The sequence below is a fragment of the Gymnoscopelus braueri genome (assembly GCF_963280865.1).
Source record: "Gymnoscopelus braueri genome assembly, chromosome: 1".
NCBI lineage: Eukaryota > Metazoa > Chordata > Actinopteri > Myctophiformes > Myctophidae > Gymnoscopelus > Gymnoscopelus braueri.
This window is the reverse complement of record NC_137603.1, coordinates 62,326,768-62,353,962: the sequence shown is the minus strand read 5'-3', so window position 1 is coordinate 62,353,962 and position 27,195 is coordinate 62,326,768. Positions and strand designations below refer to the sequence as shown.

The following is a 27,195-nucleotide window of genomic DNA, read 5'->3' as shown; positions in this document are numbered from 1 at the left end:
TGAATGCCAAAAACGGTCCGGACCGTTTTTGACCCAATTCTATTTTTATACATGTGGGCCACGTGGGGCGCTAAAACGAAACTTTGACATCACCCAAGGAGTTTCTGAGAAGAAGAGGCTGGATGTGGCTCCATGTCAAAAATCCTTCCGGTCGGCGTTTTCAATGTTATCTCCTTGACTAAAAGCTTAATATCTCCATTTCTTTTTAATGTGGTGGAAACGAGCCGTTTTCGATCGGCGATCACGCTGCAATGGAGGGTCGCGTTGGAAATATTATTGTTCCAGGCGTTAGTCGGGACCCTCCGCCGTCTCGCACGCACGCTTTGTTTACATGCACTTCCGCGTCTGGGCTTCTCACAGCACGAAACGTATAACGCAAGTGGATGGAAGAAATGCAGGCACTCAACGTATAATATTTTAATAAACCTCTGGCACCCAATGTGTTAACTCAGTACACATTTTATTGGGCAATTTTCACTTGCAGTTGAGATTGTTGACCAGGTGTATCGGATACTCTGAGTACTGGGGTTGAGTACTTTGTTTGTGTTTGATTCCTCAGACAAAGCTTCGTAGGATGAAGGAGGAATGTCAGAGTGAGTACGTCAACACCAAACCGTTAGAGTTTAAGAGACCCTGCAGAGTGTGACGGCTTGGAGCATCAATCTGGGATGGCATTTGACATTTTGTCTAAGAGATTTCACCATTTCTGGAAAACAGACACAGTGGACTATGCGTGTGCTCTCTCTCTCCATTAACGTGCACGCACACACGCATACACACACGCGTACACACACACGCACGCCCGCCCGCCCGCCCGCCCGCACGCACGCACGCACGCACGCACATATTATAGCCTTGCATCTTCAAGCATGTCTTTAGTTTTTATGCTAATTGTGATTGTACTGCTTTGATGTTCAAATAAGAACCACTCCGTCTTATGATAATGTTTATGTTGGCCTGTAAAACACTTTGTGATCAGCTGTATTCAAAGTGCTATATGAATAAAGTCTATTATTATTATTATTATTATTATTATTATTTAATTTGCGTTGCATCTGATGTCATTCTGGTGATTGTGTTTAAACTTTACTCTCTGTGAACCTTCCTAGGAAGAAAAAATAATAATTAATTGATCGCAAAATATGTCGTCTTGTTTTTTACACCGACATACAGTACATCCTCCACATGCTGGGCAAGACCTAGCCGGTTTAGTGTCTAAACGGAAGTGCTGAAATGTGGCGGTAGTACCGGCCAAGGAAATTACTTTGAGGCTTTACAAATATGTCTACATTGTCCATGCATGAAACGAGTGTTGTGATTGGTCGAAAAACACAGTTTTCGGGGGAAGTACATACGACGGAAGTCCTGCCTTCATAGGCTACTCTCTGCATTACTCTAGGTCATGCATGGGCAACTGGCGGCCCGGGGGATAAATGCGCCCCCCACCTTCACTATAATGCAGCCCTCAGGTAGCCCACAGATAAACAACGGCTCGCAGTGTAAGGCGTTGTGAACTTGTAGTTCGACTATTTTCACAATATGTGTCTCTTTCTTACATAATATTTGACAATTCGGCCAATTTGGTATTACAAAGGTCTTAAAAGTCATTCAAATGTAACTCTAGAAATGTGTGTATACCTACTGAATGTTGGTTTGTTTAATGTTGAGTGAGAAAACGATGAGGGACCCCCCAAAATAATTTGAGGACCCCCCCGGGGGTCCCGAACCACTGCACTGCAGGATAATCGGGTTGACCATTGTGTTCCACGTTGGAGGCTGATCAGGAGAGAGTGTTTGCGCTCCACTGGGACAGCAGTGAACATCCAGATAAATATCAAAATGGGTCCTGTGAGCAAATCAAAAGGCTCTATGCACAGCAGCCATATTGGAAAGAAATTTGGCCTCTTCCTTACTTCCTTCACAGGTGATACCAATGATTCTAATGAAGGCTCTGTTCCATTTAGGCCTAGGCTACACGTATATGGATCTTTTACTAAACGGATATTTTAGTCCTCCGTTTTTAAAAAGAATCCCTGGCCACATGACAAAGATTTAAATAAATCCCTGTCCACACGTAGACGCAGAAACGCATTGATCAGCTGCAAGTTTCAATTTTATATCAGATTTTATATCTACATTTATTTTATATATGAGGGGCCAAATACATATAGCCTATACATATTTTTTTAATCACATGTTAAGGCCCAATACTGCAATAGCTGCATTATTTTAATAGCATCACCACTGAGCATACGTGAACATAAACGAAAACAACATTATTAGGGCGCAGCTGCAGCGCAAACAGTAGCCATGGTTCACATGACGCTGAGTCCTTGGTTTATAGTGGTGTTCAATTTTTTTTACATTGCCAACTCTCACATGTACATAAAGTTCAGATTTCAAATATAAAGTGCTTACCCCTGAGCCACGGATGTTACAAGGTGATCCGGACCGCGATAAGTACCCGTATCTCCCGTATTGTTCAATAAAAAGCATTTTAATCCCATCGCCGGACATTTTCTTTTCTTTTTTTCCTTTTTTTTGTAATGTATCGGAGTGCAATACACCCCCCAACCATTAGTGTCGCATGGTTGAAAGCGTCGGAGAAAATTTTGAGAAAATGTCCGGCGATCGGATTAAAATGCTTTTTATTGCACACTACGGGAGATACGGGTACTTATCGCGGTCCGGATCGCCTTGTAACGTCCGTGGCTCAGGGGTAAGCACTTTATATTTGAAATCTGAACGTTTATGTACATGTGAGAGTTGGCAATGTAAAAAAAAATCGAACACCACCATAAAGCAGGGACTCTAAGCACCATGACTGTCATGGTATTACAGTCATGTTTCAGGGCTACGCAAACAGTAGCTCCGACGGAACCTCTCCCTCCGCTGTATAGCTCCGAGATGAGCTATACAGCGGAGGGAGAGGTTCCGTAGGGGCTACGCAAACAGATGAGTTTTACTTCATCAATTCATTCCATCGTCCCAAAACTCCCCGCCCCACGCACCTTTTGAGCGGGCCACCCGCGGCCGCTCCATGGTCGCTGGATTTTGACCCGGGGCGATTGTGTTTTAGGACGACAGACCCCACATTCAACCCGTGTGCGTGCCGTGTGCGCTACTCGGCGCAGAGAAAGAGGGTTTTCGTCACACAGTGAATGAGCTACTTTTCCCACCACTGTCTTATTATTAATTATGACATTATTTTGCCATAAATGAGCGTGCCTTGTTTCATAGACTGTAAGTGTTGCTCTCTCTCTCTCTCTTCATTTATTATTATAATGACCATGAGCGGTCTGGTGTTTATGTATCATTATATTATTTATTATTATAATGACCATGTGCGAATGCGCGATGACGTCATCGTTTCTCAAAATCTCCGGATTACATGTCCACACAGATCCACTGAAACGCATGTTTTGGAAAACCTTCACTTATTTATCCGTTTACAAAAATATCTGTTTTAGCGACCAAAAACACCGTTTGCATGTGGCTGAAAGGCCCAAACGCACACAAAAATGTGCGTTTAGAAAAAGATCCATGTACGTGTAGCCTAGGCCTTAGTGTAGCACAGTGGTTCTCAAACCTTTTAATTTCAAGGACCCCCATAACTCTGAGAGTGTACAAATGGAACCAAATGGACCCTTACGGGTCCATTTGGTTCCATTTGTACACTCTCAGAGTTACACACCCTGTAAGGAGCCATTTCGAACCCCCTCAAGGAACCATGAGGGTCTCTGGACCACACTTTGAGACCCACTGGTGTAGCAGAGTGTCTCCAGTGAGCCAACATGCACAACATCATACTCTGTTTGACCAGAATGGAACGGAGCCTTCATTAGTATCATTGGTAACACCTGTGAAGGAAATAAGAAGAGGCCCAATTTCTTTCCAATATGGCCACTGTGCATAGAGCAAATAGGATCTTTGAACCGCTCACAATAGAGCAGTGGTTCTCAAAGTGGGGTCCCGGGACCCCAAGGCTCCTTGAGGGGGTTCCAATGGAAGCGACAACGATCTGGTACCACCGATCTATAGAACAAACATGGAAAACTGCTCATTCTACTACTCTGCCACCAAAATGTGGAATGTCCTATGACACCATTCCTTGAAAAAATTGTTATCCTTTTAGCCTAAATGTCTGACTGTACCCGTGCATTTCTGACTAGTAAAGTATTCAATCAATCAAAAACAGGATTGTACGGTCCATTTGGTTCCATTTAACTCTCAGAGTCATGGGGGGGTAGAGAATGGCCCTCCCATGTCGGGAGGGCCATTCTCTACCCCAAATACCAGAGATGATCTTGTAGTGATCGCCTACCTTTAATTTCTTTAATTGTAAAGGCATGATGTAATGACAACACCGTGTGACAGTGTTCTGTTGTTCATCAGAATGAGAACAGGGTTTTAACCCTGTTTCCAGTAAAAACAGTGTGAGAGTGACGACATTAGCAAACCAATTCTCATCACATCAGTTTCACTTATAGCACTAATCATATCTGTCACCTACTGTCAGCATCATATCTCAGAATCTGAATCATCTTTATTGTTACATCACAGGTTTACATTTACAAGTGTAAAACAGTAGGCAAAATTGTTTTTTGTGCAAGCTCCATCGTTTTGCTATTTCCAGAAAGAGAAAGAAAAAAGAATAATAATAAGAGGGGTGGTGGGGATTGGGAATAGGGGGAAAGAAAGAATAAAAAACAATCTACATATGTATAGAATGCCGGTGCATTTTCACATGCTCACATCCCTAATCATATCTGTCACATATTTTCATTGCTATCAAATCCCCAAAAATGTAATGATTGTTTGCGGAGGCTAAAGACAAGTAAAAGAGGATAAGAGACGAGGAATAATGTGTGTGTGTGTGTGTGTGTGTGTGTGTACGCGAGCGTGCGTGCATGTCATCGATTTAACTTGCAAGTGTGTGGTGTTGGGTTGTGTAAAACAAAATGACGGTATCTTTTCAAACAGGATAATGTGTCATTGAACATGCAGTATAATATGTAGACTGTCATCAACCTGGAGGTGAATGTGTGCTTGTGCACAGCTGATGGTATGCACATGGTGGCGCTATACCAGGCTGATTTGCATTTTTCTGAATTCCTTGGGTCACCATGCAACTAACCATATACAGTAGGCCAGGGCCATTTCCACCTAACTAGATTTTCCACCGTTTTGTGTTTTGCTTCAAAACACACATTTTGCTACTACTCCAGACAGACTTAGTCCAAAACTCACTCTAAATTGCTGCACATTATCTCTAGAGTCATGTGATGAACATGAATCGCTTTTAAGACATCCTTAATACGAAATTGGCCAAGTTGTCAAATATTACGTAAGAAGGAGGCAAACATTGTCAAAATAGCCGATCTACAAGCTCACAACGACTCACAGTGTGTAAATGTAATACCTACAATTCCGAGTGCTTGTCAGGGTCTCCAGTTCAAATATGATTTTTTTGGGGGGTCACAGCCTGAAAGGTTTTGGAACCCTTGCGTTAGAGCAGGTCCATTCAATATGCAGGGGCCTGATCATGCAGAGCTCTTTAAGTGAGCACCAAGACCTTGAACTGGACCCTGAAATTAGCCAGTTCAAGGAGGCCAGGACCTGAGTGATGTGACACCTTCTGCTGAGCCTGGATAACAATCTGCCAGCTGCATTTTGGATTAGTTGTAGGATGTCCATGGATGTTTTATTGAGGCATGGGGAAAAGTGAATAGGCTCTATGCACAGCAGCCATATTGGAAAGAAATTGGGCCTCTTCCTTACTTGCTTCACAGGTGCTACCAATGATACTAATTACGGCTCTGTTCCATTCTGTTCAAACAGAGTCAGGGTGCTGCTATTGTGTCATGTTGGCAAACTGGCTACACCAGTGGGTCTCAAATAGAGCCCTATACATTGGAAATCGCAAATCCTGTGGGAGGTATTTAAATACCTGTGGTCGGGTGGTCAAAATAAAACCTGCGGGTCCCCGCAAAATCCCGCACCGTGCCGCATTAACCAGATATAGAGCACCTGGAGCATGTGTCGTCATGTTTTACTTGATATGAATCTTATGGCTACATTCAGAGGAGATGTAATTTCCCCAACTCTCACTCACACTCACACTCACACTCACACTCATACTCATACTCATACTCACACTCACACTCACACTCACACTCACACTCTCTCTCTCTCTCTCTCTCTCTCTCTCTCTCTCTCTCTCTCTCTCTCTCTCTCTTTCTCTCTCTCGGTCTCTCTCTCTCTCTCTCTCTCTCTCTCTCTCTCTCTCTCTATCTCTGTCTCTCTCTATCTCTCTCTTTCTTCGTTCTCGCGCTGCGCACTGTGCGCAGCTCGTCTCAAAAAAGAAAACAGTCGGGCTCTAGTCTCAAATTGGGATCTAGGGACCCACAGGGTTCATTGAGGAGGTTCCTAGTGGCACCTTATGGGTGTATAACTCAGAATTATGGGTTGAAATGAAAACAAAGTTTGAGACCACTGTGCTCCACTAAATGGAACAGAGCCTTTATTAGTATCATTGGTAACACCTGTGAAGGAAGTAAGGAAGGGGCCCAATTTCTTTCCATTTTGGCTGCTGTGCATATAGAGCCTTTTGCATTATAGTTGAGACGTGAGGAGACAAAGGTATGAATAATGATTTCTAACTCAGGGTGTGAGACAAGTGGCCTGAGCTTTGCAATGTTCTAAGGTGGAAGAGCCACTGACTGACTGACTGACTGACTGACTGACTGTGTGTGCGTGTGCGTGTGCGTGCGTGCGTGCGTGTGTGTGTGTGTGTTAGACTACAAGAAGACACAGCTAGAAGGGTTCTGTTTAATATGAAACTGAGAAAGTTGGCTTGTGTTGATTCCGCTGATCATTCTGTTTCAAATTCGATGTACAAAAATACTGTTATTGGGGAGGATGTTTTAAAATTCACCATCAAAGCAAGACTGCAAGTATTACCAACCAAGTACAATCTGTCAATCTGGTATCCTGACATCCATAGTATACACTGTATAAACCATCATGATTCTGTGCAACATCTATCCATTGCACACATCACAAATGGATGTAGTGCATATAACATTTTGTACATTGATCGCCACGGCATTATTGTTGACATAGTGTCTGATGCCGTACAAAATGTATGCCATCCAGTGCAGCAATGTATAAACAAACAAAGAGTGTTACCAGAATGGTTTAATTGTACTTTGCTACTGATTGTACTGACTAGAAGCTCGGCCCGCGCCCACGCCCACGTAGCGCCCGCGGCCACTTGGCAGCGCATATAAGTGGCGTAGCGTCATGAGGGCCAGTGGGGCCGTGGCTCGGTCAGTGAAGACCCTGTAGCGCGGATGATATGTGGCATAGAGGGGCAGATTTTAAATCTCCAGAGGAAACATCCGTGGGCTACCATTGGTTCAGCGATGTGTGCGGTCGCCCTGCGGCCCCTCCTCCTCCACCAATGTGCAGTATTGAGAGCCCTGACGTCACAACATTTGGAGCGATGGGCACTGCACTATGGTTGGTTAGGGTACACCTAGGGCTCATGTAGAACCCACTTAAAGCCTGCATGGGCAAACCCAGTTAGGACCCGCCTCGGTCCCACATAAACGTGGCTAGTTGGGGCCCACCTAAGGGCCAGGTAGAAGCTACTTATAGCCCGCATGGGCATCGCAGTTAAGACCCACCTCGGCCCCACATAGAATTGCCTAGGTGGGGCCCACCTAAGGCCCAGGTAGAACACACGTATGTCCCACAAGGGCATCCCAATTGGGACTGAAGTGGATCCCGCTGACATTGCCGACATGGGGTCCATATGGTTTAGCCCACCTTGAAACCATATGGGAACTACGCTGGCGTGCTGGCTGGAATGCAAACGCTGCATCATACCTGTAGTGTGTAGTTTGATGTTGTGTGTGTAACAGACATACCTGCAGTGTGTAGATCAATGTCCATATGAAAGTCAATGCCCAGTAGTGTCTTTTGTTTCTCCAGCAGAGTTTCTAGTGTCTCTATCTCTCTCTGGAAGAGGTTGCATATGAACTCTGCAGCCGCACCGAGGCGCTCCAACACAAACACTCTGACATTAAGCTGCTTCACACAACAAACATCAGCACCACGCTGCTGTTTTTTCAAAAGACACAATATCTCCTCTCCCACCGACGTCATGTGTTCATTTATCGACAGCCGTACAGACTCCATTTGACACATTTTACCTCGTTTATCCAGCTCTCACTGACTCTCCGCTAATACAGTGGTTGTCACCCTGTCGGTGGGGACCCCCCACAGGCCAATGTTAAAATAGTAGCACTTGTTCCTCAACATAGTGTGAATGTGCGTGCAAAGTTGACCGCAATCGGACACTGCATTCATGATTTGCGGCATTTTGTTTTAAACGGGCCACTCCTGCAAACTTTAGATGTGAATCTTAGCCAATCGGGATGGAATATGAAAAATTAAACAGATCCGTCTTGATCACATGACTATAGAGATCATGTGTCGAAGGAGTAATGTAAAGAAATATGTTTTACATAAGTCGGCCTCCTGGTGGCGCTATAAAAGGTAGATGTGAAAAATGCAGGGCAAAGGTTTTTCCTTGACCTCTAGAGAGTAAACATACAAAGTTTTACACAGATTGGTGCAGTTATAGGTAAAAACACAAATCGGGCTGTTATAGCGCCACCATGAGGCTGATTAGAAAAATCTCAAGTGGAATTTCTTCCTCGGCATAGTGGGAATATGGGTGCAAAGTTGCACGGAAAGTGCATGTTGTGTTCATAATTTGAGGCATTTTGGTCAAAACGGAGCAGTCCTGCAAACTTTGGAAGCCATTTTTAGCCAATCAGGATGGAATATGAAAAATCTGAAAGACCCGTTTTGTTTAATGACTATAGAGATACTGTGTACCGATTTGCGTGATGTTTGGACAAAATATGTAGGAGTACTTGTTTTGCAAAAAGCGGCCTCCTGGTAGCACTATAACAGGGCCATGTGAAAAAAATGGGGTAGAGGTTCTGAATTGGCATCCAGGGAGTGTGTGTGCACAGTTTCGCTGCGATCAAGCCAACGATGCGGGAGATTAGCTATCCACAGACGGACGGACGGACAGGGGGTAAAACATACTCTCGCGCCATGCCTTTCGGCGTGGCGGAGACAATAAAAAAAACGAAAGTAAAGGAAAAGACCATTACTGCAACAAAAGTAGTCAACAAACTAAACTATACTATAAAACATTGGCCAAATTGTCAAATAATATAAGAAAGAGGCAAACATGTTGAAAATAGACGATCTACAAGCTTACAACGCCTCTCAACGTGAGGCGTTGGGAGCTTGTAGATCTGCTATTTTCACAATATTGACTTGTGGAACGGAGTCAAAGAAAATGGGGGGGTCCCCAGTTCAAATATGATTCTTTTGGGGGGGCGCGGCCTGAAAAGGTTGAGAACCACTGCCCTAATCGGCCCGAAATTATCTGAAATGACTACATTACCATAATGAAGCCTAAACGTGCGTTGCACGGGGCGGTCCTGCCATTACGTTAGTTATTGGAGTTGCTGTGGAGCTACACAGTTCTCCACAAGACACACAAGCCCACAACATACACCATCTACAATGGACTAACTGAGCAGCAATAATAACATTCACCACACGAACGTGCATTGTTGACAAAGTGATTGCACAGCCGCTGCAGGCATGACAACCACGTTAGCGTTAGCTACATGCCAACTATCACAGCGCCCTGTCCGTCGTTGCTGCGACCGACTGTGATGGCTACAGCAAGCTCTCTGCGATCCCACTGTCTGGAAACTGCTCTTAGCATGACACGACCAATGAGAGTGAGCGCTTTCGTTGTTGCTAAGATACGGTGTATGGCACATGGCGTCTCTGCCCCATAGCTTGTAGATCTCTCACACATGATTGGCGTAGCCTGCGTTGCCAGGTCCGCCTTTTGTATAAGCGATTTTGGGCTTATTTGGGGCTTATTTGGGGCTCGTTTGCATAGACCACGGCAGCGCTTGTTTCTTGCCCGTTTCACGGATGTGGCAACGAAGGTGCTGAGTTTTTGACGCAGATGATGATGATTGGCTGTTAAAAGAACCCTCCGGAAGTAAATTGCGAGCTGGCGAAGTGATTTGCATAAGTATTGAGGCATAATACGTTTGGTATTAATTGTACATCCTGCAAGTACAGTAACGGTATGGGAAGCAGGTATGCTGGGAGGCAGAATATTGAGGAATTTTTGTGAAAAGTTTGGAGTTAGTTGGGCCATGGGTCTGCTTGGATACCCTCCACATGCAATCATGTGGACTCCATGAGTTTGCTTGTCAATTATTGTGGGAGGATGTCTTCCCAAATACACCTGATGTTGTTTTTGTTGACACTAGTCACAAGGAGGTCCTGATTCTAGAGGTAGGCTGTGTTTTTGATTTGTACATGGACCAGGCTTTCCTAGATAAGCATTCAAAGTACCAACCGTTACTTAGAATCATAACAAACAGTATATAGCCTGGGCCATGTATATAAACTGACCGCGAGTGGCCTGGAAATCGCTGGCATAACAAAGAGCAAAGCCAAACAACTTGCTAAATATTGCTCTGTTTAAGCTGCTATAGGCAGTTTGTCTGTGTGGAGGAGAAGGTACTATATGTACCCTTAGGTGCCCATGAACTGTCAAACCTTGTTACATTTGTTTCCCTATAAATTAATATTAATTTGTGGATTCAAATAAATAATTTAAATAACTTCAACATTGAGCACCCCAGTTTTAGCCTCGTTTAACTGGAGGAAGTTTTCGCCATCCAGGCCTTAATGGCAGAACAAACACTCTTGCAATAAATGGGGCTGTCAGGGGTAAAATTATATTAATTAATTATAATATAGCTGGATATTATACGAATAAAATGATAGGACATGCCTTTAAAAGTGCTACTAATGTGCACTAGTGGCGGGGAAATACAGTGCAAATAAAATCGGACCCAGAGCCGAACCCTGGGGCAGCCCACAGGAAAGGGGACAGGCTCTGACATGTGAGGGCCCACAGTTACTGAGAAGATTCTACCAGGGCAGGAATGAATGCAGGACTCCCAGGTAAATGAACATCATTTAGAACATGGAATACCGGGCGCTCGGGTGGCGCCTTGGTAAAGTCACTGCCCACCACCACGGAGGTTGTGGCTTTGAATCCACCGTGGTGCATCTGGCTTTGTCGAGCGTCTACACAAACACAATTGGCCCGTGTTCGGGGGAAGGAAGCCGGGCGGGGATGGTGATATTGGTCATTGCATGTACTCCTACGGGCTGGGGCGGCACCTGTCAGCGGGGAGTGTTGGGCGGGAGGAGTAGGACGAAGGCTCTACGTCCTCCTGGTGGGGGCTCCTCACTGGCAGGTGAGTCAGTAGGATACGACAGCAGTGACAACACAGAAATGTGTGTGAGCTGTGGGGAGGAATTAATTGGCATAACAACTAAATTGGAAAAAGGGGTAAAAAATAATTGGCTACTCTAAATTAAAAAATAAATAAAATAATAATAACATGGAATACCTATATACCAAACCACAACGAACTAGAAAAAGTGCTCCTCGGAGTGCTCTCCGCTAGGTCAGGTAGGTTATTGTGTAATATGAAACAACGTAATGATTCATGTTCATCACATGACTCCAGAGATACTGTGTAGCAATTTACGTGCGTGCATGCGTGCGTGCGTGTCATCCATTTAACTTGCAGGTGTGTGGTGTTGGGTTGTGTGAAATAAAGTTACGGTATCTTTTCAAACAGGATAATGTGTCATTGAACATGCAGTATAATATGTAGACTGTCATCAACCTTGAGGTGAATGTGTGCCTGTGCACAGCTGATGGTATGCACATGGTGGCGCTATACCAGTCTGATTTGCATTGAATTCCTTGGATCATGACGCAACTCACCATAATATAGGCCACGGCCATTTCCACCTAACTAGATTTTCCACCGTTTTGTGTTTTGCTTCAAAACACACATATTTTGCTACTACTCCGACAGACTTAGTCCAAAACTCACAGGCCTAGGCTACACGTATATGGATCTTTTACTAAACGGATATTTTAGTCCTCCGTTTTTAAAAAGAATCCCTGGCCACATGACAAAGATTTAAAAAAATCCCTGTCCACACGTAAAAACGCATTGATCAGCTGCAAGTTTCAATTTTATATCAGATTTTATATTTACATTTATTTTATATATGAGGGGCCAAATACATATAGCCTATACATATTTTTAATCACATCTTAAGGCCCAATACTGCAATAGCTGCATTATTTTAATAGCATCACCACTGAGCATACGTGAACATAAACGAAAACAACATTATTAGGGCGCAGCTGCAGCGCAAACAGTAGCCATGGTTCACATGACGCTGAGTCCTTGGTTTATAGTGGTGTTATTTTTTTTTACATTGCCAACTCTCACATGTACATAAACGTTCAGATTTCAAATATAAAGTGCTTACCCCTGAGCCACGGATGTTACAAGGTGATCCGGACCGCGATAAGTACCCGTATCTCCCGTATTGTTCAATAAAAAGCATTTTAATCCCATCGCCGGCCATTTTCTTTTCTTTTTTTCCTTTTTTTTGGTAATGTATCAGAGTGCAATACACCCCCCAACCATTAGTGTCGCATGGTTGAAAGCATCGGAGAAAATTTGGAGAAAATGGCCGGCGATCGGATTAAAATGCTTTTTATTGCACAATACGGGAGATACGGGTACTTATCGTGGTCCGGATCGCCTTGTAACGTCCGTGGCTCAGGGGTAAGCACTTTATATTTGAAATCTGAACGTTTATGTACATGTGAGAGTTGGCAATGTAAAAAAAAATGTGAACACCACCATAAAGCAGGGACTCTAAGCACCATGACTGTCATGGTATGACAGTCATGTTTCAGGGCTACGCAAACAGATGAGTTTTACTTCATCAATTCATTCCATCGTCCCAAAGCTCCCTAGCCTGGTATCCAGCCTGCTTCGCTACGTTCGGCGGACTTTTTTTCGAAGAGAGAAAAAAAAGTCCGCCGAACGTAGCGAAGCAGGCTGGATCCCAGGCTAAAAACTCCCCGCCCCACGCACCTTTTGAGCGGGCCACCCGCGGCCGCTCCATGGTCGCTGGATTTTGACCCGGGGCGATTGTGTTTTAGGACGATAGACCCCACATTCAACCCGTGTGCGTGCCGTATGCGCTACTCGGCGCAGAGAAAGAGGGTTTTCGTCACACAGTGAATGAGCTACTTTTCCCACCACTGTCTTCTTATTAATTATGACATTATTTTGCCATAAATGAGCGTGCCTTGTTTCATAGACTGTAAGTGTTGCTCTCTCTCTCTCTCTCTTCATTTATTATTATAATGACCATGAGCGGTCTGGTGTTTATGTATTATTATATTATTCATTATTATAATGCATGTGCGAATGCGCGATGACGTCATCGTTTCTCAAAATCTCCGGATTACATGTCCACACAGATCCACTGAAACGCATGTTTTGGAAAACCTTCACTTATTTATCCGTTTACAAAAATATCCGTTTTAGCGGCCAAAAACACCGTTTGCGTGTGGCTGAAAGGCCCAAACGCACACACAAATGTGCGTTAAGAAAAAGATCCATGTACGTGTAGCCTAGGCCTAAATTGCTACACATTATCTCTGGAGTCATGTAATGAACATGAGTCATTTAAGTTGTTTCATATTACACGCTGATTGGCTATGATTACCTTCCAAAATTTGTATGAGGAGCCTATTTTGCAAAAACAAATCAGCTGATGTAATCAGAATCACACTGGGGTTTAAACCCTGATTAGAGTTTCCAGTAAAAACGGAGTGAGAGTGACGACACACACATCTTTACCAGTTTCACTTGAACGTTCTCACACACTGTCAGCACAATTCACACACGTACTGTCAGCCAGTGGTGGAAAAAGTACTCAAATGTTTTACTTGAGTTAAAGTCCGGAAATCAAAATTTACTTGAGTAAAAGTACAAAAGTATTGACATCAAAATGTACTTAAAGTACCAAAAGTAAAAGTACTCATTATGGAGAATGTCCCTTTTCACATGTTTTCCAAAATAAATCTTTTGAAAATAGCCGATCTACAAGTTCACAATAATGTACTTAGTTACTTTACACCACTGCTGTCAGCACTAATCACATGTGTCACATATTTCCGTCGTTTAACATAACCCTATAATTAGCATGAGTGAATGAAGTGCGGTGAGGTTTCTGTTATTGATGAATTGCAGTTCATAGTCTGATTTGTCACCGGTGACGTGGTCATTTACCTGAACTGTGCCCCAGTGTTCCTATTCTGAGGCTAACGTTCGGCGAAAATAGCAGATCTACGTCGCAACGGCAGTCAGTTCAGAGACAGGACTCCCTAATCTCTCAAAAAAAAAATATATATATATTTTTACAAATGGTTTCCCAGATTGCAAAATCCCTCGCCTTGTTTTCACTAGTCAGGAACCAGAACCACACCTGACATTTGCACAAAGAACCACAACTATCCCATAGCCAGACATTTTACTCAAGTTCATGACAGCAATGATGCTCTCCTGAAGATCATGGGCATAGAACACAGTAAACCATTGCCAAGGGGAGGTGATCGCACCAGGAGATTGAACCAGAGGGAAACCTTCTGGAATCACTCTCTTGATGCTCTCACCCCTCCTGGCCTTAATGAGGACATCGATTTGATGTGTTTTCTTCAATTCCTTTATCTTTGTGTTTGATTTTCTTCTGCTATGATGCTATATTGTGATTTTGATGTATTGAAGTATAGCATTATTATTCGTTGTGGTTTGGTATATAGGTATTTCATGGTCTAAAATAAATGATGTTAATTTACCATGTGAGCATCCTAGTTGTTGATTGAGTGATTGTTCTTGTGTAATTACGCTCTAGTAACTGCTATTTACCCAGGTTGACTAAGCGTGTTTTCAACACTACTTAATGAGAGTGTGTTTGTCCTGCATTCATTCCTGCCCTGATGAAGACCTGATGGTCGAAACATGTTGGCATTTTAATTTATAAAGCCCATTCTCCTCTTTAACATTTCTGAGTGCCCGGATTATGTCTTAGGTTTTTTTTTTTTCAGGTTTTTTTATCCCGCTGGATCCAGGAGCACCACTGACACTTTTATATAACTTTTTTTCTCCACGAGCACCTGGCTTTTATCTTCAGGAACCACGCCATTGAGAACGGTTAACTCTTTAACTGCCAGAGTAGTAGTGTAATAGTGTGACGCTACGGCCAGCGAAAACGAGCGATTTTGCTGACCGTTGAAAAATCTTGGAATATTGTCCGTGATCGCCGTCCTCACAGAGATCACCTCATTACACGCACAGGGGTCTCAGGTGTCTAGAAAAAAAATCAGACGAGAAATGTCATCGGTGGCAGGCAAAGAGTTAAGGAGGTTTATTGAAAATAAATGATGGATGGATGATGGGAGGGGACGTAGGTTCTGGGAGGGTCGTGGAGGTCGTTTGCATCATCAGCATGCCTTTAGTGGACGGTGAGCCCCAAAATTAAAACAACAGGGCAAATACTAGACTACGAGGGAGTTATGGTGCGGCTCTGAGATCTTGGAGATCTTGATTGATAAGCGTGGGAGGATCATCAGACTAGCAGTTGGACAGTGTGGTCCTGGAGGCCTCGGCTACATGCAGTGGAAGCGGTGTCGACGCGTAGAGAATGGCGACTTTTCAGTTTTCTGCGATGAATATGGGTCTGAGGGTTGGGCATGTTGAAATTGTCTTGTGTGGATGTAATTGACCAGGGGTTCGTAAAAGGGCTGGACAGGATTTGGGATTTGCTCTGTGTGATGGTGAAAACAACGGTGTCATTGTCATGGATGGTTCAATCGGAAAGGCAAGGTTGAGAATTGAGGTGCATGTGGAGTGGGCTGTGGTGAATTCAGAGCATCTGAGGGAGCTGTATAAGGCTATGTAGAAACATGGATTCAAGGATGGAGTTGATAGTTAGGCTGGCGTAGCGGATAGTGTGAACAATGGTTCTCAAAAATAACTTTTTGAAAAAAAAAAATTAGAATCGGCCTCAGGTCTTAATGGGTTGAAGTCCATAAAATGAATGGATCTGTTTGATTGCCGCACTGACAACATTCCCCTGATCCGTGTTCATGCCACAGCATCTTTCTCACGATGCAAGCTCGAAACACTGATCCAAGAAATATTTTATTTTTTATCAGTCCACATGTCAGCAGTTGAAGAGACATAGATCTCTTTAAATGCTTTCTCCAGCTCAACTGTTGTGTGATTCATTCAGAGTCAGTGATTCTCAATCGTTTTAACTTCAACTCCCAGTGGGGGCTCCTCACTGGAGGTGGGTCAGTAGGATACAACAGCAGTAACAACACAGACATGTGTGGGGAGGAATGAATTAGCATAAAGACTAAATTGGGAGAAAAAAGGGGTCTAAAAAATTTACACAAAAAGAAACGCGCAAATCAGTAGAAAATGGAAATAGATTTAAAGCAGTGTTTCCCAACCTTATATTTTAGAGCCCCCCTTCTTACATCTCACAAATGCTGAGACCCTGCATATGTGTGTGCAGTGTGCACATGTACGCATACACACTTGAACCCTATATTTCTTAGTGAAATAGTGAAAATAGTAGATGTATAATGTGCGGCAATGTGATGCGTTGTGACGAGCTTACAGATCTGCTCTTTTCACTACTTTTTTTTGGGTGAGACTGTCGTATGATTTAGTATAAAGTATGTGGACGGACACACGGCTGTATAGTTGAACTGGTTGGCGGAGGCGTTTATGTGATATTTGTAGTTTTTCCATCATGACGGATGAAAGATAGAGAAAAATGAAAAAATGGCAAAACCACAGCAAAGCAGAGCAGAGCCTGTTGGCGTGTTTTTACTGGCACTGTGCTGCCGTTTTCCACTTCCTCTGATGTCACAGCCACCGTTTTCCATCACAGGTGAGATGGTTTTATTATGAGTATAAATGTCAACTTTGTGTTTAATGTAGAGTATTGCTATAATTCACAGTGTGCGTGGGCATTGTACTTGTGATCAGCCAGAGGAGTGTGATCTGCTACGGTTGACACTTACAGAACAGTACATACTTTGGGTTTTGGCATTTTTGGCTGCGTTGCTCCTCAGTGAAGAATCATTTTGGTTATTATTATTTAGACTAATAATGGCGGTGTGGACGGTGATAGCGTCTGTCTGTCTTTACCTGACAACATGCAGTGGTGAGTACATAAAAAATAAAAAATAGTGAGTATACAGATCATCAGTGGTGGAAAAAGTACTCATTTTTTTTTGCTTAAAGGTAGGATAAGTGATATTTTTTTGTATTTTGTTTTGTTTTGTTAAAAAGGTTAAAGTACTGTATTCTGATAGTAATTATTGCTACAGAGCGTTTGTTCGGTCACAGGGGTCTATCCAGCTCTTTAGTAAACAGAATATAGTGCATTTTCAGGTAGGTGACAAAGTTTAAGCCAATCAGGAGAGAGCGTTGAAAATGCATTTTCTGTTTAATAAAGAGCTGGAGAGACCTGTAAGACTCCTTTTACTGAGCAAACACTCTATAGCAATAAGTACAATCAGAATATAGAGCTATTTAACACTTATTTTAACAAAAGTAAATCACTTACCCTACCTTTAAGTAAAATAATCAATACTGCAATGTAGAAATACTCTGTTACAAGTAAAAGTCCCGTGTTCAAAATCTTACTTGAGTAATTATTGGCATCAAAATGTACTAAAAGTGCCAAAAGTAAAAGTACTGAAAAAAATACTTCAATTTTGTATTCTAATTTGATTTGACCTAATTTTAGGTGCAATTTTACACTATCAGGGTAGAATTAAGACTCTGGATATCGCTGTGTATTAGCTTCAAATCATCTGCATGATTAAATTGAGATGTTGCTTTGCATTACATTCAAAACCAGCCTCTCAGTCTGTCTCGCCTGTCTGGGTTACGGGTGATGCAACAATGATGTAACCCAAAGAGAACACAAACCGTGGGCTCAAATAAGCACGGTTTGTGCTCTCTTGTCCGTTGGACTGTTAAGTTCTCTTTGATGCTCCCTACTCGTGTCTCCCAACTTAGATCCAGTAACAGTCAGTCTTTCTCTGACAGCTGTCAAATCATGTGTCTCTGACAGCTGTCAATCATGTGCCACTGACGGCCGTCAATCATGCGTCTCTGACAGCTGTCAATCATGTGTCTCTGACAAGGTTATTAAAGTAATCTAAACTAAAACTAACGCAGTAAGAAAAGAAAGAAAAATAGTATTGACAAAACATTTGAATTCACTGAAATGTCCTTAGTTTGAATATTTGTCAATATAGTCTTCAAAAATAGACCACATTTGAATATGGTCGATCTGACATTTGAAATAAACATTCGACAATAGTGAAAATAGCTGATCTACAATCTCCCATTGAGACACATTGTGAGCTTGTAGATCGACAATTTTTGCTATTTTTTCCAATGTATTTAAAGGTACTGTAGGGTAAGTGATTTTCTTTGGTTAAAATAAGTGTTAAATAGCTCTATATTCTGATATTTATCATTGCTATAGAGTGTTTGTTCAGTAACAGGAGACTCCATGTCTCTCCAGCTCTTTATTAAACAGAAAATGCATGTTCAGGTCAGGATACCAAAGTTATACAATCAGGAGAGTGAACTCACACAGGATACAGATTAAACAAGTGATGACACAAAGAAATGAGCTGTCAGAATTGGAACTGGAATACTATAAAAATGAAGATGACAAATGGGTACTCTCTCCTGATTGGCTGACATTTTGCAACCCACCTGAAAATGTATTTTCTGTTTTCTAGAGAAAGAGATGGGGGGGGGGACCTGTTACTGAACAAACACTCTATAGCAATGCATACTATAGAGCTTTAACCTATTATCAAAAACACTTTTAGTTTTAACCAAAAAATATCACTACCTCTAGTCTAGCCTCTACCGTCTACCCCATATTACAACAATAATAAACACATGACACTAAAACTCATGAAAACTAAACTAAAACTAAGCCTTTCCACAAACTCAAAACTAAACTAAAATAGCAAACCTGCTTAAAAAACGAATGAAAACTAAACTGAAATTGAAAACAAAAAGGCAAAAATACAAATAAAAACAATTGAAAAATGCAATAAAAGTATAATAACCGACAGGTGTGAAGGTGGTGCAGCCATACAGAGTGTTGATGATGATGATGATGATGATGATGATGATGATGATGATGATGATGATGGTGGTCTGTGTGTGTGTGTGTGTGTGTGTGTGTGTGTGTGTGCGTGTGCGTGTGCGTGTGCGTGTGCGTGTGCGTGTGCGTGTGTGTGTACAGGTGTGAAGGTGGTGCAGCCATACAGAGTGCACAGTGATGATGGCAGTGCGTACCTCAGCTGTCTCCTCCAGCCACACCCCCCCTGGATACTCCACCCACAAGTTCACTCTGGCCACTCCTCCCAGGCCCTCAGGGACCCCACGGAGGTTTGTGTGTCTCTGTGTGTGTATCTGTGCTGAATGGAGATGTGTTCGTTTTAGGTGGTTAAGTCAGTTAGTACAGTGGTTCTCAAAGTGGGGTCCAGGGACCCTCAGGGTTCCTTCAGGGCGTTCCAAATGGACCCTATAGGTCTGTTACTCTGAGAGTGTACGAATGGAACCAAATGGACTCTTACAGGTCTGTAACTCTGATAGTGTACAAATGGACCCTTACGGGTCCATTTGTACACTCTCAGGGGGTCATTGAAATTAAAAGGGTTGTGAACCACTGAGTTAGTCGTAATTAAAGCTATGTTTTTTTTGTTTTGTTAATCCAAAAGCCAATATTAGTTTGTCTAAACTCTAAAGTAGAATATGTTAATACAATATAACTTATACAATTAAGTTGACAGTTTGTTATAATAGCCTTGCTTCTCTTCCATGAGGTGCATGTGTCTGTGCTGAAAGGAGATGTGTTAGCTTTACCAGTAGTTAACTGTTGTACATGTGTTAGTTTTAGTTAGTTAGAATAGTTAACTATAATAAATGTGTTGACTTGATTTGATTTGAAGATATAAGTAAAATCACAATATAACTTAAATCCAGGATAATACATTAAAGCAGGGGTCTTCAACGTTTTCAGGCCAAGGACCCCTTGGCTGAGAGCGAGATAAAGCAGGGACCCCCGCCCCATTATATATTGTATAGAATATTTATGTTTTCATAGGCAGCTTCATAGACTTGTTTCACAGCACTGTCATGTTGGATTCATGTTGATGTGTATCTCCTGACATTTAACCATGCACTTAAACAATACTTAGTATACCTGACCTTTCACTCTGTACTTAGCCTGCTCTTTTCCCCCCCTATACTAAACCACTTTGCCAAAAATAGCCGATCTACAAGCTCACAACGCCTCGCAGCGCGAGGCGTTGTGCGCTTGTAGATCTGCTATTTTTGGCTAAAGTTCTCCTCAGAATAGGGATGCTTGGTTGAAGTGGTTAATGTAAAAATCACACAAAGACTTGGCGGACCCCCTGTAGTAACTCTGAGGACCCCCTAGGGGTCCCGGACCCCCTGTTGAAGACCTCTGAATTAAAGTGTAATGAAACAGTTTCCAATGTGGTCCTGCAAATGTGTTGGTTGTAGTTAGTTAGTATATTAGCTATAATAACCTCTATTCCTCCATCAGGTGAGGGTGTCTGTGCTGAAAGGGCTCCACAGCAGTGAGGAGATGTGCTCCTTTCATCTGATCCTGGATCAGGAGGACAGAGAACCAACCCAGCAGGGACAGGTTAGGATGGATGGATGGATGGATGGCTGGATGGATGGATGGAAGGATAGATGGAATGTTAGGATAGATGGAAGGATGGAACCATAGTATGCATATTCTGGGGTTGGCCTCCAACATTAACAGTAGCCCGATTGAAAAAAAACCTGCGGGCAAGTGAAATCTGTTTTGTCTTGTTCTATTTGTTTTGTTTTGTTCTCAATTTCTCCTGTCAGTTGCTCTACACTAGCTCTACTAGCCTACTCAACCCCAGTACTTGAGTCAAAAGTATACATACTCCTGGTCCTACTCAACTACTAAGTGAACGTTTTTCTGTCAAATTTGTACTTGAGTAGTTACTTTTAAAATGACTTAAGTATTCAAAATTACAAAGTACATTTCTGAATATAAATGCATTGCTGTATTGAAATTTCCCCTAAAAAATCCAAGATTCTCCAGACATAAAAAAAAAAAATCAATAATACTGAAAATAGTATTGTTCTATTGTTTTGATTGTAGAACAAAACACCCTTGACACACACCATGCATTGATGCTGTTTAGGTGCAGTGCCATGCCAGGCTGGCAGAGGGCGGTGTGGGACTGACAGTGAGTGGACTGAGACCTAACGACACAGACATGTACCGCTGTGTGGTAGAGATGGTGTACCCGCCCCCTTATAGACGCACCGTTGGCAACGGAACGCTCATACATGTAGTAGGTAAGAACAGCACAGACACACACACGCACGCAAACACACGCACACGCACACGCAAGTCAAGCATGTGTCTGCATAGCTCTGCAGCCAGAGTGTGGGGCCTGGTATGGGAACTGTATACTGACCTCAAGCACAAAGCAATGCAGAGGATCATGGTGACAGTCAAGTGCAAACTGTAGGCGCCTGTACAGACTGAAACCAGCTAACCCTGTCGTGTAGGCGTATTGGCCGCTCTCGCTGATCTGAGTGCTGTCTCTCTGAAACCCATTAACTGCTGTGCTACAGATTGGTGTGTAAGCTATACCAATAGACCATATTCACACGGTGGCCATTTTGCTATTAAGTTAATGAAATGCCACCCCGTTGCCACCCTGTTTCTTCAATGAAAAATACCAAAATGGCCGCTGTGTGAATAATAGAGGCTGCTTTTCATAGAGACCACTTGCCTCAGCTCTGTCGTGTAGCCCATAAACAGAGAGGAGTAGCTGAAAATGAATGAGCTGAAAATGAAGTGAGTTTTCCAAAGAAACTTATACGTTCATGGCAGTGTGGGATTTCAAAAAACAGAAGATATGTATAATATAACATAATGAGCATTGTGAAGACCAATTATATGAAGATAAGTATAATTTAATATAATGAACATTAGTAAAAGCCAATTATATGAAGATTATGTAATATAATATAATGAGCATTAGTGAAGACCAATTATATGAAGATAAGGTTGAAAATCAGTGAGGTAGTCCTTTAATGTCCCCCCACTTTGTTTATCAATCCAGCGCCCAGATGGTCAAGTGCATCAGTGAATGTGATCTTCCCTCCATGCAAGACATTTTCCATGGACATTGTGTCAGAATCAGAATCAGAATAAACTTTATTGTCACATCACAGATTTACAGGTGTAAAACAGTGGGTGAAATGTGTTATTGTGCAAGCTCCATCGTTTTTGTTATTTCCATAAGAGAAGGTAAGAAGAATAAGGGGGGCAAGGGGAAGAGGAGGAGAGAGATAAATAAAAACAAACAAATTATCTACATATTTGCACATAGTACCGTATATCTAGTCGTTGTGGTAAGTACTGTACCTGAGGTAAGACATAGGGGCCCTCATTTATCAATGGAGCATAAAAAACTGCTTATATTTTTCCATAAATTCGACCGTACACCAACATCCAAGTCACATTTATGAAGCGAGCCAATCCTAGCGTACATTTGGTCGGAGCCTTGATAAATGTCACGGCTGAAACCGAGCGTCATTTAAATAACACGCCCTTAAATATTCTCGAAACACCCCGAGTTTACGACATGAAGAACCAGAATACGACCAAACAAAGCATGGAAAGCCAATAAGATTGTTTCCCCCGCCTGCCTCCCTGCCTTTCATGTCCGTGTCTGACGTACACACACACACACACACACACACACACACACACACACACACACACATACACACGCACCTACTTGCAAGCCCAAGTGTAGCATTGGCACTGATGGTACAATCTTTGTCAAGTAACCGACATGAATGACACCAATCTCATCGTCATAAATCATACCATACGTTTGTATATTAATTTAACCCATTACGAGCAGTGCGCAGTGTGTGTTCTAGTTACACTAAAGTGAGTTACGGGCTGCCGCCACGTTAAATGAGAGATAGCAGGCAAGGCAGTGAATAATCTGAACGTTTATGGAGTGATCATTGATGAATGAATTATAAACATTAATGGATGAAGGCTGGTGTGTGTTTCGAGGGTTAAATGTCCGATCTCCCGCGGTGGCCCAAATGAATCCACAGCATGAAGAATAAACTGCGCTGGTCAAAGGTTTGGAGGGTCGGGTTTATATCCTCAACCCAGCCCAGGTTGTATAACTCCATATAGGACACTCTACTGAAATATTACAGCGGCGCGGCCGTGCCAGTCCCGACTCCCGAAAATGCTCTCGCATAAGCACTCGTATATTTTGAAAATAGCAGATCTACAAGCGTTGTTTTTCAAATAGCCAATGCAGCCAGATATGCAAGATTAACCGAATGACTGTTAAAGCAGTTTGTTTAAATGAGTTTATAAAATGTTATATTTTCACAGGGATTATATACTAGTGTGATATATACATTTTGGAGTGAATACATGTGTCCAGATGCCTGTCAGACGGTGAGACAATGCTGCTCCGCATGTCTAGGATGGAACAAACGGGTGTAGCCAAAGCCAACAACTGCTCCCGAGCAGACGTGAGATCTGAACGGGAGGTACGCTGAAGGCAACGTCAGGATATATTGATAAATGCCGAAAGTTGCGTGATCTCGCCACACACCCATTATTTGGTCTGCACCGCGTTGATAAATGAGGGCCAAGGTGTATGAACTCACATCTCTCTCTCTCCCTCTCTCTCTCTTTCTCTCTCTCTCACAGAGCATTCACAGTGTTCAGTCTCAGAGGCTCAGAGACAACACAGTCCACAGGAAGTGCATTCTGATGGACAGGAAGTGGTTTCTGATTGGTCAGCAACGGCTCCAGTCAGTTTTCCTGTGGTCGTCCTGGGAACACTGGTGGGACTGGTCCTCTTCCTCATCCTCAGCTTACAGGTGGTGATGATGATGATGATGATGATGATGATGATGATGATGACAACATGTAACTGCCATAGAAACAGCAGTAGGAAAGATATGAAGTAGTCATTACTAGTCAGAAACATAGACAACGCACATCCTCCATTCCTTGGCGCTGAGCTTTAAACTGTAAAAACAGTAATAATAAAACAAAGGTATGGCTCGCAACTCACTTTGATGCTCCAGGTTTTATTTCACAATACAGCTGATACGACGTTTCGACCCTTTCGGTCTTTTTCAAGTATAAACAAGAACAGGAAATGACCTCTTTTTTATACAGGAACAAATGATTTTGGTTACCAGCCCCACCTGGTGATCAGGGGCGGTACCAAGACTTAATCAACATTTTGTCAAGAGACAACTTATCAAAAGACAACATTTCATCTTTTACATTTTACAGAGTATTAACATTTACTTGATTTTTACAACTATTTTTTAGAAAAAAGACTTTAGTAAAAATTAAAAACAGTAGAAAACTCAATTCATTTGATTCAACAGACAGGTAATAAGGACTAAGCTTATTATCTTGAGAAAATGCATTTCATGAAATGTATATTTCTTTGGAGAAATATTTCTTGGAAAATATTTGTCAGCAGATAATAAGCTTAGTCCTTATTACCTGTCTGTTGAATCAAATGAATTGAGTTTTCTACTGTTTTTAATTTTTACTAAAGTCTTTTTTCTAAAAAATAGTTGTAAAAATCAAGTAAATGTTAATACTCTGTAAAATGTAAAAGATGAAATGTTGTCTTTTGATAAGTTGTCTCTTGACAAAATGTTGATTAAGTCTTGGTACCGCCCCTGATCACCAGGTGGGGCTGGTAACCAAAATCATTTGTTCCTGTATAAAAAAGAGGTCATTTCCTGTTCTTGTTTATACTTGAAAAAGACCGAAAGGGTCGAAACGTCGTATCAGCTGTATTGTGAAATAAAACCTGGAGCATCAAAGTGAGTTGCGAGCCATACCTTTGTAGTCATTACTAGTAACATAAATAGTTCTAGTTCTGTATCTGCCCTTGGGCTGATACAGCATATCACTCTCTCAGTGCTTTTATCACTGCCCTCACCTGAGGCTGGGTGATAATGTGATAAATATAGATTATAGAGCTGAATGTTGTTGACACGCTATGCGTGTGTGTGTGTGTGTGTGTGTGTGTGTGTGTGTGTGTGTGTGTGTGTGTGTGTGTGTGTGTGTGTGTGTGTGTGTGTGTGTGTGTGTGTGTGTGTGTGTGTGTGTGTGTGTGTGTGTGTGTGTGTGTGTGTGTGTGTGTGTGTGTGTGTGTGTGTGTGTGTGTGTGATTAACAGGTAATGAAGTGGAGACAGGGGGGGAGGATGATGGAGCTGAACACGTGTGCATGAAGAACATCTCTAAAAGAAAAGCAGCACATCCACTCAAAGGGCAGGACCAACAAACACGATAGACACATGACTAAATAAAGTCTGCACTCTGGCTACTGTTTCACTGTGCAAGTCAATGAGCAGACTATTTTTGGATTATTCATCTCTAATCAAAAGAGCAACTATTGAAGATATCTCACCAATATTTGTAGCTTAAATCCATTAAGACCTGAGACTGATTCTACAAATGCCTTCTAAATGAGTAGTTCTCAAACTTTTTCATGCCAAGGACCCCCAGCTGAAAATGTTTTGTGCCAGGGACCCCCAGAAGAGAAGATTTGTGTAAAATAAAAAATCTAAATTATTCAATAAAATGAATGTTCAAAAATTGCTGATGTATACAAGCTCGCAGCGCAGCACAAAGTGATACGCTGTGAGCTTGTAGATCTGCTATTTTTTAGAACCATTGTTCTAAACCACTGTTCTAAATCCCATGTTGCTATATATATATATATATCAGCCTGATCTCACAGAATTTAGTATACATTGCACGGATCCAGTGCACGTCATTCCGTGCATAGTCACCTAGAAAACCCGAAAATCCGTGCATATGTACGGCGAGTCCCACGGTGGGCGTAACCAGTTGCAACCCGGAAAAACCCGGAAGCAGAGCAGTCCCCACAACAACATTTACGATTCTGTGCATCGGTACTTAACTCAAACGGCGCTGATTAGGCTCAAGGGAACGTCGCAACGTTCGGGACGGCAACTCGCTCGCTTAAGCACGCTCGGTGGTCCCTTACGTGGTGTTCCCTTGAGACTGTGCGCCTCCTGAAATGGTTAGAGTCAATGGGGGAGATACGGGGGCGGCTATGCACGATTTTCGGGTTTTCCAGTTGTCTATGCACGGAATGACACCTCCGTGCAATGTATACTAAGTCGTGTGAGATCGGGTTGATATATATATATAGCTAAAATCTAAAATGACACAGATGCTTTCCCGGCTTTAATGGTTTAAATCCTGACAGGGCAATAACTGTACAGAACCCAAACCTCTATCAAAGAGTTGTTGTACTCTAAGCGTGTGTTGTTGTGTGTCACATACACAGTAAAATCCTCAGTGCTAATTTAACTCAGAGAGTTACCCTTATGTGTCCATGTGGTTTACATGTCTAAATTATACACGGATGTACTGTGTACATCCTGTGTACACTACTGTGTAGGCTTTGTACATTGAATGTACTGTGTACATGCTGTGTACATTATGTGGAATGAACTATACATTTTTACAATAAATTAGTTGATGCCATTCCGGAAATTGCAAAAGTATTTTTTTCTTTTTTAATCTTATTGTATTTGATGGTAATAGTTGCACAAATGTACTTTATTTAGTGTTTGTTGTAGGCCTATGTTGGCAGCATCGCAAATTGTGTTTCCAAGGTTTAAATAAAGGTTTAAGGATTGATTGATTTAGTCTCTGTGACTGATTTAATCTAGTTTGTGTATGCTTCTGAACATTAAACTACGATAAGCCTGGAACCTCAACATCAGTTGATCAGTAGACCACTACACCAGTGTGTTTCAGCCTTTTTCATTTCAAGGACCCCCAGGTCAACCAGTAAGCCACTGGTGGGCCATAAGAATATTGCAGCAAGTCGGGTTGTGAGCTTGTAGGTAGCTATTTTCGTTGTGTGGCCTGATAATTACCTGGTATCCATTCATTATAGATTGTATATTATAACCTCTACT

At 42.3% G+C, this 27,195-nt stretch overlaps 2 protein-coding genes across 7 annotated transcripts in view; both read left to right on the top strand.

Moving 5' to 3' along the window:
* The window catches only part of LOC308085508 (uncharacterized protein), an 18,889-nt gene extending 17,835 nt beyond the window's left edge, over positions 1–1,054 (top strand). For all 4 annotated transcript variants that reach the window (XM_080428695.1, XM_080428694.1, XM_080428693.1 and 1 more), the window contains one exon: positions 560–1,054. In XM_080428695.1, the coding sequence (XP_080284821.1) occupies positions 560–646 (87 nt within the window). In that variant the 3' untranslated portion in view covers positions 647–1,054. The remainder of the gene's footprint in view (positions 1–559) is intronic.
* A 15,857-nt stretch (positions 1,055–16,911) lies between these two features.
* Positions 16,912–26,814, top strand: cd28 (CD28 molecule). 3 transcript variants are annotated; one of them, XM_080426395.1, is made up of 6 exons: positions 16,912–16,983; positions 19,378–19,523; positions 20,707–20,808; positions 21,347–21,503; positions 23,911–24,083; positions 25,414–26,814. In XM_080426395.1, the coding sequence occupies exons 1-6, from the start codon at positions 16,956–16,958 to the stop codon at positions 25,465–25,467; spliced, it is 660 nt and encodes a 219-aa protein (XP_080282521.1). In that variant the 5' UTR covers positions 16,912–16,955; the 3' UTR covers positions 25,468–26,814. The 3 variants fall into 3 exon arrangements, with proteins under 3 accessions (XP_080282521.1, XP_080282522.1, XP_080282520.1); XM_080426396.1 differs by lacking the exon at positions 16,912–16,983 and adding an exon at positions 17,052–17,259 and having other exon boundaries at positions 21,347–21,499; XM_080426394.1 differs by lacking the exon at positions 16,912–16,983 and adding an exon at positions 17,052–17,259.
* Positions 26,815–27,195: the final 381 nt, after the last annotated feature.